Raw genomic sequence first — 13,419 nt, forward strand, 5'->3', positions numbered from 1 at the left:
AGCATTTGTGTAGTGTACAATCATCTGTTACACAAGGTGAATGAATGATTTGGCTTACGAGATGCGCTCCTCTTCAGCCGCAGGGGCCCCTGGGAGATGAAGTGACTTTCGGTCTGGAGGGGAGCCTCTCTTTTGTGATGGTGGTGGGCCGGTGGAGCGACTGTGCTGTTGACGCAGCCCTGAGAGCAGCGGGTGTTGGGATTGTTGGCCTGGCATATGATGATTGAGCAGCTGATGAACACCTAGAGAGGGAAGAGAGGAAGATGAAAAGATAAGAGACTGTGACAGAAGGCAGGGTTAAACAGATATATTTATATTTTAATTTACTTGTAGAAAAACTTATTAGACCAAAGAGTTGCTATAAAATGTTCCATTCACATATAATAATGAAATAAAAAGTGTCGTCTATTTAAAATATCAGTTCTTACTAATGCATTGCCATTGCACTTGAATGGAACATAATTAATTAATCAATCAACCAACCACAAATGTGGGGTTAGTAATTTCTTTTTAAGAAATTAAATTTTTTTTTTGGCAATGGCACTCGTACAGCAAGGAATCCTGAAAAAGTTATCATGTTTCCACAAAAGTTTTAAGAAGCAAAACTCTTTTTAATATTGATAACAATTAGAAATGTTTCTTGAGCTGCAAATCAGCATATTTTCTAAAGGATCATGTGACACTGAAGCCTGAAGTAATGATGCTAAAAATCCAACAGGAATAAATTACATTTTAAAATATATTCAAAAAGAAATCGTTTTTGTAAATTGTAATAATTATAAGTAAACAATAACATTGTAATAACAATAAGTAAATTCAAGTAAATTCAGCCTTCCTGAGCATTGATAAGAGGCTTCTTCCAAAAACCTTACTGATCCCAAATTGTAGTTTGTGGGTTGTGTGTGAGTGTGTGTGTGTCTGGAATAAATGTCTCTCTAACCTGGTCATGGAACCCAATGAATTTGAAGGCCTCCATTTCTAACTGGACGAATGGTTGGTGGCTTAAGAAAAACCGAACCGTTTCATCTACAATGCATCTGAAATAAAAAAGCACTTGATTCATTTGTGTGACAAACTGATTAGACAAGTTTTATCATGTAACATTGGCATGAGTAAAAAGTGCAAATGATCAATAATGTTTGTGGAATTTCACCCGTTCTTGATGATGGGATAGGAGACTGGGTAGTTGGGATTATCGTAAGGAGTAGCTACACACGACTCGAGGAAGATCTCAGTGTTTAGGACTGGAGTAACGGGCTCAATCTTCATGAAGATCTTGTCGCCCACATCATACTCAAGTGGGTATGATTCTGGACCCCTGCTGTTCTGGAAATTTGCAGAAGCATAAAACTCAAACTGATAGTTGAATGTGCCGAAACCTTTTTCTGAGAAGATGATTGGTGGTCTGTGAGTATCGAACTCCAGCGTAATGTTGGTCCTTTTCTGGTACTTGCACAGGATTTCAATTTCTAGGTTATCCTTCCTGGTTATAATGTCCCTGGGATCATCGAATGTAATGATTTTATTCTTGAAGATGAGTTCATTATTGTTCTCCTACAAAGAAACAGAAGTTGTCAAATAGTTTAGCTCTGGATTTCACAAGATCTGATTGTAAATGTTGATGATAAAACTGCTCACCTCAATCTGAGTGCCACAGTCGTTTAGAAGTGTGTTGGTGAACAGGTGGCTACTGTTAGTGTAAACCCGACAAGATGGATTTATCAGTCTCAGGTGGTCACCATGGAGGTTTTTGATGGAGGATCTCTTAATTGTCACTGACATTGAGTTTTGAGTGCAGGTTACATTTGCCTCAGGTCCTGAAAATAACAATAACATGCAAATGTATGTTTCATCAGAGCAAAAAATTGGAACAACTTCAAATGAATAAATGTGTAGTGCAAGATAAGTCATTAAAACATGTGGTCTGGTTTCCCAAGAAGATAAATATTGTAAATTTTGAATGCGTTTATTTGCTAAAGGTTAACTTTGTCAACCTTTAGGTGCACACTCGCATACAGATGTTTAAAAGAGACATGGACTAAAAGCCACAAAATGTCAATTTTGATTTCATATAAATCAGTTAATTACTATTACTAGTTAATTATTTATTCATAAGTTAATTTACTTCATGTCACTCATGTATGTCATTGTCATTTGGGTCTGCTTTGTCATAAAAAGGAAATTAATTAAATAATTAAATTAATTAAATTAATAATTACATTCAATTGTTAAACTTATTTACTAACCTTCAGCATCAACCTTTGCAACAACGCACCTCATCTCAGAGTGGTAAATATCAAATCTTAAAATAGAAAGGTTTTTTTAATCAACAATTATAATGTGATTTTAAAGTGGTTAAAAATGAAAAAGTACATTCACTTAGTAAAATATACCCATATTGTCCTTCTGCGATGAAGCAAAATGGAAAGTGTTGGCCATAGTTTTCTGAGGTTGGTGTCCAGTTAATCACATATTCCCCAGTGGTGGTTTTGTACTTTGTGCTGTTCAGAGGTCCACTAATGATGATATCAACGATTCTAGATGACAAAAACCACAACAACAAAACTAAATCATTGATAAACTTAAATAGCGCACATCCATGTTCCAAAACTTATTTTTATTTTCCCCACAGTCAATGGCTGAATTTGGAATAGCATACTATTCTACTGCTATAGCTTTGTATCTGCCAGAAATAATATTAGTATGCAAGACAGAAATATGCTATTCCAAATTCAATTGTTAAAATAAATATAAAAAAATAAACAGTTTATAACATTTAAAGTATTTTTTAAATTAACAGCTTTGTCTTAATACCTAGAAAAAGATGCAAAAGCTTTCACTCTGATCTCAAGCTCTTGATTTACACGTGCCTGCAGGTGTTCTCCATGATGTGGCGTTGGATGGAGGAACCGTGGTAGATATTCACCCTCAGTGCAAGATGGTGCTGGACCATCAACTGAAACATATGTACAGTAAATATTTAATCAAACATATAGTATGGAGGCATACTTTACAAAACATCCAAACATACCTTGCAGAGAAAACTGAAGAGGTATTGCGCTCAGTGGTGAAGTTGTTGTTGTTGCTGCAGTGATTGTTATTGGAGATGTGGTTGTTGTTTGTATAGTAGTGGCAATTGTGGTCATAGTGGGTTCAGGTGTGATTGTTGTTGTGGGTGTAGGTGTTGTGGTTGTTGTTGGTGATGAAGTGGTTGTTGTAGTGGTTGTTGTTGGTAACATAGTGGTTGTTGTAGGTGTTGTGGTTGTTGGTGATGTAGTGGTTGTTGTAGGTGTTGTGGTTGTTGTAGGTGATGTAGTGGTTGTTGTTGGTAAGATAGTGGTTGTTGTAGGTGATGTAGTGGTTGTTGTTGTTGGTAACATAGTGGTTGTTATAGGTGTTGTGGTTGTTGTAGGGGATGTAGTGGTTGCTGTAGGTGTTGTGGTTGTTGTAGGGGATGTAGTGGTTGTTGTAGGTGTTGTGGTTGTTGTAGGTGATGTAGTGGTTGTTGTTGGTAACATAGGGGTTGTTGTAGGTGATGTAGTGGTTGTTGTTGGTAACATAGTGGTTGTTGTAGGTGTTGTGGTTGTTGTAGGTGATGTAGTGGTTGTTGTAGTGGTTGTTGGTAACATAGTGGTTGTTGGTGGTGATGTAGTGGTTGTTGTACGTATTGTTGTTGTTGTCGGTAATGTAGTGGTTGTTGTAGGTGTTGTGGTTGTTGTAGGTGTTGTTGTGGTTGTCGTTGATGTAGTGGTTGTTGTAGGTGTTGTTGTGGTTGTTGGTGATGTAGTGGTTGTTGTTGGTAATGTAGTGGTTGTCGACTGTGACGTTGTGGTTGTTGATGGTGTCGGTGTCGTTGTAGTTGATATCTGTGTTGTTGTGGTTGTTGTACTTGTTGTTGCAGGTGTTGTTGAACGAGTTATTGTAGGTGTTGTAGTGGTTGTTGAACGTTTATGTGCGAATGCTTGAGGTGGTATGGCTGCATTTCCATGTTTATTAGCAGCACGTCGGTTTCTGATGACAAAGACTGGAGATCTTTCCTTTGAAGGTTGGTTGGTGTAGGACAAAATAATCTTTTGAGTGGGGAAGTCCTCCAGCATCAGTTCAAATGAATAAACTCCACGGACCAATGTGTGCGAATATGACAGAGAGCAGTTATGCTATGTTTAGAAGAAAATAAAAAAGTGTGAATGAACTGAAATACTCATGACCCATGGCATACTATTTTCTTACAGCATATACAGAATGTATTTTTATGTAAAGCTTCAGTCATGGGCATATAATTGTTCAGTTAATCGGGCAAATGTGTAAACCCAGACATTAAACACAACTCAAGATATTAAGAGATGAAATAGTTGCTCAAAGGTGTTTGTAAGGAGGACCAATCAAAAAATCTTTTACCGTTAAATTAAGCAATATAAGTCGTGTTCTATCTTATGTTTTTTAATTGATTTGATAGTTTACTGTGTATATGTTTATTTGTATATATTAAGTTCGTAGACTGAACATACTGTCCTCTTCACTTCAGAAATAAATTTGGTTTAGTCCTTCACATGTCTTATTTTCTTCACCTGATTCAACGTAAAACCAGCAGGTTGGTTGCAGATTCCACACTCCTGGTTTTGTCTGAGTCCAAATCTGCATGTGACATGGTCACCATCAGGATCAAAGGCTAAAAGATTGTACCTCCTGGGACAGTTCTGAGGAACTCTGCAACACAAAACAATATGGCAATATTACTGTAGTGTAGAACTGCATGACTTTATCATGTTGCATGCTCATCATGAAAAATAGATACATATACACTATAAGCTTCCATTAATTCTGTTAAACAGCTGATTTACCTGACAAATGGTAGGGTGGTGGTTATTGGCGAACGGTTGGGCTCTGAGGTGTCCGATCTCACTCCGAGGTCAATGTAAGTGAGAAGACTCCAGTCTCCAGAATTTGTGACTGTGTTGTAGATCCAGCAGCAGCTGCTTTTGCTGTTGAAACATGGACATTTCACATTTACATTTTGTTTAGATCTTTTTTTAGTGAACGATTCTGTTCTTGTAAATATATTTACTTACAGGAGCTGGAAAGGGCTGTTGGTGGAAACCATCTTTGTTATCACTCCCTCAGACTGACACCAGCTGCCGCCGTTGGGACTTGAATCTACTTGACCAATCACAGTACTGACATCCTTTCCACAGTCTCCAGAGCTGCACGGCCAGTAATCATATCCATAACAGGAATGGTAGGTTGTCTTGAAGCGAAGCTCAACCTGAAATAATCAATGGTTTATAATATGACTAAAGTAAGTTCTTGCTCTCAAAATCTGCTACTAAGGAGTGCAAACATTTTTGAATTATACTACTTTATAAAATGGATTTACAATTTGGTGGTGAAGATGGAACTGACAGTCTGTTGAGTGTGATTTAAAAAAAACTTATTCATTAAGTAATATTTATTGAAGATTTCATACATTCAAATGGTATGTTGACCGTATTTTTTGACATGTATGTTTTGCAAAAGAACTGCAAAACTTAGCCACTGAACCACTGTAATGGGTGGAATTTGGCAATTCCCACAATTCGCACTTTACGAATTGAATTACTGTATGCTTGGGTACATATGAAGTGCATATTCATTTAGTTTTTTTCAAATTGATTTTTGCGTTAAAAAACATTGTGTTTTGTGATTAGCTTTCCTTAAAGTGTCTTCAGTTTTGTTGAATGCATTTACAAAACTGTCAGCCATATTCATGTTTAACTCAAACAAAATAGTACTGACTCAATCAACATATATATGTTTAGCCAAAATGCATGTTCATCGAATATAAATACTAAAAACACAATGATGAGTCAACATACAACAATTAACGAAACCAGCTGCAAAGCATATTGAGTTACAAAACTTTTTGCAACACAAAAATGTACTATATGGATCTCATTTCTTAAAGTGGCCATTCATTTAACTCTTTTAACAACCTTATAAAGACTATTCAGGCATGCTTAAAGAAGAAGGTTAAATTGGCTAAATACACTCACAGAAAAAAAAGGTACAAAAAGGGTGAAAACCTTTAAAAAGGAACACATTTGTACCTTATTTACCCTTAAATGGTACATAAGTACCTTAATGGTATGTATTAGTACCTAACATGTACATACTATTACTTTAATGGTACAGATTTACAAATGAATAAAGGTACTGAACTACTGACAGCCTTTGTACCCTTTTCTGAGTGTATGTACATTTTGAGTTAGCAACCAGTCTAACTGGTTGAAGTTACAATACCTAAGTAGGCCGATTAAAAATGCATAATGTCAAATGCATAAATGTGAAATGCAAATAAATGCATACATTTATAAATGTCATTTGTTTTACAGTGCATCATAATTAACCCCAACAATGACTGTGGCTGCTATTGATACAGTTATAATTCAGGATTTCTTACCTTGTACGATCCATCTTGATTCCTTCTTGGGTTGAAGGTCATTGAGCCTCCATAGAAGTGTGAAGCTGTTGCTGTGGTGACCAGCAGAAGCTCGGCCAAGAGCAGAGAGGTGAGAGACATGCTGATCAGTGCTGATGTCTTCTGCATCTGGGAACAGCTTTCTGTTTTAATGTACCTGATGGAAGAAATGACAGGTGATGATCTGTCATTAATTCCAGAAAAGGAAAACACAGAATAGCCATCTTAGTTTTAATTACTGCTAAAAAAATTATTGGCATTTACGTTTTCTTTTCATGTCTTTGTGGTTGGACACACCACTGTGACCACAAGTTTTAATCAAAACTGAAATCTGTTAATGTAGCATATACAAACATATACAAGTGAAATATGTTAACATAGCATATACAAACATATACAAGTGAAATATGTGACTATAGCATATACTGCACTTTTATATCTTGCTAGAAGGAATAAGCACATTTTATTTGTATTATTTGCACAAACATTTCAATTGCATGTGCGAAAGAATGCAACCACAAACTGGTTTGGATAGTTTGTCTGGCTTTGTTTCATAGAGGAGTTGTCTTTTAAATGATTTTTTAAGACTTCCTGAACTTCCTTTTAGCGCATGTTTATGGTATTTTGACTGTGCTCATAATGTCAATCATCAGCTTTACATGGGGATGAATAAAACATATTAAGATCTTAAACTAAATCCCCATATCTGTATTAAGAAAACTAACTTTTAAGATTAAAAAAGAATATGACACGTATTTTTTTAAATAAATACAAATCTGTATGTAAAGCATGGTTTTTCAGAATCAGAATCAGAATTAGCTTTATTCGCCAGGTGTGCGCAAACACACGAGGAATTTGTTGTGGTTTTTTAAGGTGCTCCTTGTACATACATACATGCATACATACACATCTGACATGAGCACAGAAAAACATTTAAATAGAAAGACTTAACTATAAATAATAGTAATGTGTATTCATCTTTAACAGTAGATTTATGTACAGATTTGTGTATTATTTACTCTATATACAGCTGTATAAATAAAGGGATATGCATACGTATTTACATAATACTTAAGAAAGAGGCAATAATTAAAGATGAAGAATAAATTACAGAACACAGGTAATGATTGGGGAAAAACTGTTTTTATGCCTAGATGTTCTAGTGCACATCTAGTGCACATTTAAACAACGTGCACTAGGCTGTTAGCGAATCACAACACACTGGGCCAGCTAACCAATCTGAGCCCATTGTGTATTTCTGAGGGAGAAGCTTCATAGAGCCATGAAGTCAACAAACTGTTTTTAGGAGAATAGAAACAGCGGTGTAGAGTAAAGGTAAAATATGTGAAATATAATGTGATTTTTTTTTCAAAATGAAGCATGAACACATTACAGTGCACCCCATAAACACGATGAAGCCTTAGAAAATAACTGATTGACCACCCCTTTAATATGCAAAGTGAGACAACATGTTGTTAGCCAGTAATTGCAGTTCAAATCAGGATTATTATAGTTAATGAAAACTGAAAGTAAAACCATATATAAAAAGTTACTTGAAATAAAATAAGCATTAACTTATTTAAAATACATTATTTTTTGCAAGTTCAAGTATTTTTGAAATTATTTTATTTTAGCTAGCTGCCAAGGAAACATTTCTGAAATAAAATAATATGAAAATGTCATGTTCATGTTAAAGAAAACAGAAACTAATAACAATGACAAAAACACAACAACATTACTAAAACTTTAGATGAAAGAGTTTTTAGATGAAACATTAAAAAATGTAGATAAAAGAAGAAAATATATAGCATCTCAGTGATACTAAACTACTGGTTCACCTGCATTCATCTATTTGTTTAATGCTCCTGACAGGGTTTATTAAATGCTTAAGGGTTCATGACAGATGAGTTTGTTCTGCAGTTTTTCCTTCAGATGATTGCCAGTCATGCACTTGTTTTCACACCTCACTTAAAAACATTTAGATTTTTTTTTTCAGAGAAGTAGCCAAATGGCAGGAGAATGACAACAACACTGTAATCACTTCTCTCTTCTAGCCAAAGGATCTCATCTTTCAAAAAATCAACATCTGAAACATGAAACTGTTTTATACACAGTTTGTCATAGTTTATAAGAATCAAGGCATGTTTTCATGAAGAATTGCCAACATACACCAACATAATACATAGAATTAAAACAGATTTAATTACATATAAAATTGCAAAAACATCTGAATATATGGGGAAAAAGAGACTTCTCGTTTGCTCCCCAAACTAAAGTGTGACTGCTGATATATTCTGAATCTTTTTTGAACTCACATTACTTACTGAAAATGATTACAGAAGAAAGAAAAGCACATTTTGCCCATATATTTGCATCACAGTTTTTGAAAGCACTCCAACAATCTTGCTACTTCTCTGTTTTCCAGGGAAAAATAGAGCATTATGCTTTGAAAAATAAACAACAGAGCTGACATGACTAAAAGTCGTGTGATGGAACGGGTTTGTATCTGATCCTTTGCCCTCTGGCTCTGTAGACGATCACTCCACACACCATGGCTACTGTTGCCACAAGACAAACAGTGACGACAACAAGGTTTAGATTCAGACCCGGGCTTACGGTGACCTCTGAAATGTGAGTAAAGGTTGAAACGGTTAACAGCATTTGTGTAGTGTACAATCATCTGTTACACAAGGTGAATGAACGATTTGGCTTACGAGATGCGCTCCTCTTCAGCCGCAGGGGCCCCTGGGAGATGAAGTGACTGTCGGTCTGGAGGGGAGCCTCTCTTTTGTGATGGTGGTGGGCCGGTGGAGCGACTGTGCTGTTGACGCAGCCCTGAGAGCAGCGGGTGTTGGGATTGTTGGCCTGGCATATGATGATTGAGCAGCTGATGAAGACCTAGAGAGGGAAGAGAGGAAGATGAAAAGATAAGAGACTGTGACAGAAGGCAGGGTTAAACAGAAATATTTACAGTATATTTTAATTTACTTACAGATGCGCTGTATTCTCAATGTCAGAGTATATGAGAGAAAACGCTTAAAGGGATCATTCACTTTCAGTTGCTGGTCCCCATTGAATTTCATAGTGTTTTTCCCATACTATGGAAGTCAGTGGGGACCAGCAATTGAAGGTGAACTATCACTTTAAAATCATGTTAACAACCCATAATGCAACTGCATGACAGCAAAAAGTCATCACATGTTAAAAACAGTGTCACTAGACCATTTGCTGTTGGAATGAATGATGAAATGTTTGACATATTATTAAAAAATGACAATAAGCGCAAGCTAGGAGGTGACCAAAGAGTTGATGTAAAATGTTCCATTCACATAATAAAATTAAATGTGTCCTCTATTTAAAATTTAATTTGCATCGCCCTCACATTTGTATGGAACATATTGTGCCCAGATAATTAATTAATTAATCAATCAACCAAAAATGTGGGGTTAGTAATTTCTTTTTAAGAAATTATGATTTTTATTTGGCAAAGACACTTTATATTCATCAACATGACAGTAAAGATTTCTATTTCAAATAAATGCTGAAGCAATATGGAAGGAATCCTGAAAAGATTATAATGTTTCCACAAAATAGCAAAACTGTTTTCAATATTGATAATAATCAGAAATGTTTTTTTTAGCAGCAAATCAGCATATTAGAATGATTTCTGAAGGATCATGTGACACTAAAGACTGGAGTAATGATGCTGAAAATTCATCACAGGAATAAACAACATTTTAAAATATATTCAAAAAGAAAACAAATATTTGGAATTGTAATAATATTTCACAATATTTTTGTTTCTACTGTAATTTTGATCAAGTAAATTCAGCCTTCCTGAGCACTGATAAGAGGCTTCTTCCAAAAACCTTACTGATCCCAAATTGTAGTTTGTGGGTTGTGTGTGAGTGTGTGTGTGTCTGGAATAAATGTCTCTCTAACCTGGTCATGGAACCCAATGAATTTGAAGGCCTCCATTTCTAACTGGACGAATGGTTGGTGGCTTAAGAAAAACCGAACCGTTTCATCCACAATGCATCTGAAATACAAAAGCACTTGATTCATTTGTGTGACAAACTGATTAGACAAGTTTTATCATGTAACATTGGCATGAGTAAAAAGTGCAAATGATCAATAATGTTTGTGGAATTTCACCCGTTCTTGATGATGGGATAGGAGACTGGGTAGTTGGGATTATCGTAAGGAGTAGCTACACACGACTCGAGGAAGATCTCAGTGTTTAGGACTGGAGTAACGGGCTCAATCTTCATGAAGATCTTGTCGCCCACATCATACTCAAGTGGGTATGATTCTGGACCCCTGCTGTTCTGGAAATTTGCAGAAGCATAAAACTCAAACTGATAGTTGAATGTGCCGAAACCTTTTTCTGAGAAGATGATTGGTGGTCTGTGAGTATCGAACTCCAGCGTAACATTGGTCCTTTTCTGGTACTTGCACAGGATTTCAATTTCTAGGTTATCCTTCCTGGTTATAATGTCCCTGGGATCATCGAATGTAATGATTTTATTCTTGAAGATGAGTTCATTATTGTTCTCCTACAAAGAAACAGAAGTTGTCAAATAGTTTAGCTCTGGATTTCACAAGATCTGATTGTAAATGTTGATGATAAAACTGCTCACCTCAATCTGAGTGCCACAGTCGTTTAGAAGTGTGTTGGTGAACAGGTGGCTACTGTTAGTGTAAACCCGACAAGATGGATTTATCAGTCTCAGGTGGTCACCATGGAGGTTTTTGATGGAGGATCTCTTAATTGTCACTGACATTGAGTTTTGAGTGCAGGTTACATTTGCCTCAGGTCCTGAAAATAGCATTAATAATCATAGCTATACAAATGTACATATTTCTTCTGAGCAGGATATTTAAACACCTTCTTCAAATGGGAGAGGACAAGTGTCTTGTGCAAGATGAGTCATTAAAACATGTGGTCTGGTTTCCCAGAAGGTAAACATTGTACATTTTAAATGTGTATATTTGCTAAAGGTTAATTTTGTCAACTTTTAGGTGCACACTAGCATATTGATGATTTTAAAGATAATATGGACTAAAATCCACAATATGTCAATTTTTATTTCATATAAATAAGTTAATGACATTTTTCTTTCATAATTTAATTAATTTCACTCATGAATGCCATTATCATTTGGGTCTGCATTATCATAAAACGGAATTAAATGAACTGATTTACCCACCTTTACCATTCACCTTTGCAACAACGCACCTCATCTCAGAGTGGTAAATATTAGATCTTAAAATAGAAAGGTTTTTTTATCAGCTATCATAATGTGATTTTAAAGTGGTAAAAAAAATGAAAAAGTACATTCACTTAGTAAAATATACCCATATTGTCCTTCTGCGATGAAGCAAAATGGAAAGTGTTGGCCATAGTTTTCTGAGGTTGGTGTCCAGTTAATCACATATTCCCCAGTGGTGGTTTTGTACTTTGTGCTGTTCAGAGGTCCACTAATGATGATATCAACGATTCTAGATGACAAAAACCACAACAACAAAACAAAAACTTTGAGAAATTTAAGTAGTGCACAACCATGTTCCAAAATGTCAATTTTACAATGACTAGCCATCATAGAGTTTGTCCTGTGTACCTCTATAACCTTTTGTTTTATTTATTTTTGGGCAGCTACTAATTTGGACAGGAATAGGCTACAACAGGCTACTGGTGTGGACTTCTATATCTGGGCAAAACCATCAAAGACACCAAAAACTCTTTGAACTCCTGGCCTCTGGTAGGCGCTACAGAGCACTGCACACCAATACAATGGCTGAATTTGGAATAACATACTATTCTACTGCTCTTACTGTCATAGCTTTATATCTGCCAGAAATAATATAAGTAGTATGCATGACAGAAATATGTTGTAGTATGCTAATATGCTATTCAAAATTCAATTTAAAAACAGTGTCTACATTTTTAATTTTTAATTTTTTAATAAAAAGTTTTTTCTTAATACCTTGAAAAAGATGCAGAAGCTTTCACTCTGATCTCAAGCTCTTGATTTACACGTGCCTGCAGGTGTTCTCCATGATGTGGCGTTGGATGGAGGAACCGTGGTAGATATTCACCCTCAGTGCAAGATGGTGCTGGACCATCAACTGAAACATATGCACAGCATATATTTAATCAAACATAGTAGGATAATTCTGAAGCATACTTTAGACTAAACTTCCAAATATACCTTGAAGCGAAAACTGAAGAGGTATTTTGCTCAGGGCCAAAGTTGTTGTTGTTGTCGTTGCAGTGGTTGTTATTGGAAATGTGGTTGACGTTTGTGTAGTAGTAGTGGCTATTGTTGTTGTAGTAAGTTCAGATGTGGTCATTGTGGTTGAATCAGTTGTTGTGGTGGTTGACTCAGTTGTTGTTGTGGTTGAATCAGTTGTTGTGGTTGTAGGTGTCGCTGTGGTTGACTCAGTTGTTGTTGTGGTTGGATCAGTTGTTGTTGGTGTCATAGTGGTTGACTCAGTTGTTGTTGTGGTTGACTCAGTTGTTGTTGTGGTTGGATCAGTTGTTGTTGGTGTCATAGTGGTTGACTCAGTTGTTGTTGTGGTTGACTCAGTTGTTGTTGTGGTTGGATCAGTTGTTGTTGGTGTCATAGTGGTTGACTCAGTTGTTGTTGTGGTTGACTCAGTTGTTGTTGTGGTTGGATCAGTTGTTGTTGGTGTCATAGTGGTTGACTCAGTTGTTGTTGTGGTTGACTCAGTTGTTGTTGTGGTTGGATCAGTTGTTGTTGGTGTCATAGTGGTTGACTCAGTTGTTGTTGTGGTTGACTCAGTTGTTGTTGTGGTTGGATCAGTTGTTGTTGGTGTCATAGTGGTTGACTCAGTTGTTGTTGTGGTTGACTCAGTTGTTGTTGTGGTTGGATCAGTTGTTGTTGGTGTCATAGTGGTTGACTCAGTTGTTGTTGTGGTTGACTCAGTTGTTGTTGTGGTTG

At 36.1% G+C, this 13,419-nt stretch overlaps 2 protein-coding genes across 2 annotated transcripts; both read right to left on the reverse strand.

The window, feature by feature from the left end:
• Positions 1–20: 20 nt before the first annotated feature.
• LOC107561062 (uncharacterized) lies at positions 21–6,556 on the reverse strand. Its single transcript, XM_016245403.1, has 13 exons — positions 6,437–6,556; positions 5,070–5,263; positions 4,842–4,982; positions 4,569–4,707; positions 3,457–4,157; positions 3,032–3,381; positions 2,815–2,956; positions 2,394–2,537; positions 2,247–2,302; positions 1,639–1,817; positions 1,154–1,554; positions 941–1,037; positions 21–242 (listed from the first exon to the last, which is right to left on the reverse strand). The coding sequence occupies exons 1-13, from the start codon at positions 6,554–6,556 to the stop codon at positions 21–23; spliced, it is 2,886 nt and encodes a 961-aa protein (XP_016100889.1).
• A 2,358-nt stretch (positions 6,557–8,914) lies between these two features.
• On the reverse strand, positions 8,915–13,063 carry LOC107561063 (CUB and zona pellucida-like domain-containing protein 1; the record flags this gene model as incomplete). The annotated part of the gene is made up of 10 exons (XM_016245404.1): positions 8,915–9,078; positions 9,169–9,352; positions 10,397–10,493; positions 10,610–11,010; positions 11,095–11,273; positions 11,665–11,720; positions 11,813–11,956; positions 12,442–12,583; positions 12,667–12,741; positions 12,919–13,063. Coding segments are annotated over 10 exons (1,572 nt in total), but the record flags the coding sequence as incomplete, so codon positions are not given.
• Positions 13,064–13,419: the final 356 nt, after the last annotated feature.

This window comes from Sinocyclocheilus grahami, unplaced genomic scaffold (assembly GCF_001515645.1).
Source record: "Sinocyclocheilus grahami isolate Dianchi unplaced genomic scaffold, SAMN03320097.WGS_v1.1 scaffold756.1, whole genome shotgun sequence".
In the NCBI taxonomy this organism is placed as follows: Eukaryota; Metazoa; Chordata; class Actinopteri; order Cypriniformes; family Cyprinidae; genus Sinocyclocheilus; species Sinocyclocheilus grahami.

What these genes read in the sequence shown, in the direction of transcription:
- LOC107561062 (XM_016245403.1), bottom strand. Translation starts at nt 6,556, where the DNA reads ATGTCTCTCACCTCTCTGCTCTTGGCCGAGCTTCTGCTGGTCACCACA. An exon ending in ACACCTACAACAACCACTAC is followed by an intron (nt 3,382 to 3,456) that starts ATCCCCTACAAC and finishes TATAACAACCAC; the next exon opens with TATGTTACCAACAACAACAA. An exon ending in ACTGTGGCACTCAGATTGAG is followed by an intron (nt 1,555 to 1,638) that starts GTGAGCAGTTTT and finishes GTTTCTTTGTAG; the next exon opens with GAGAACAATAATGAACTCAT.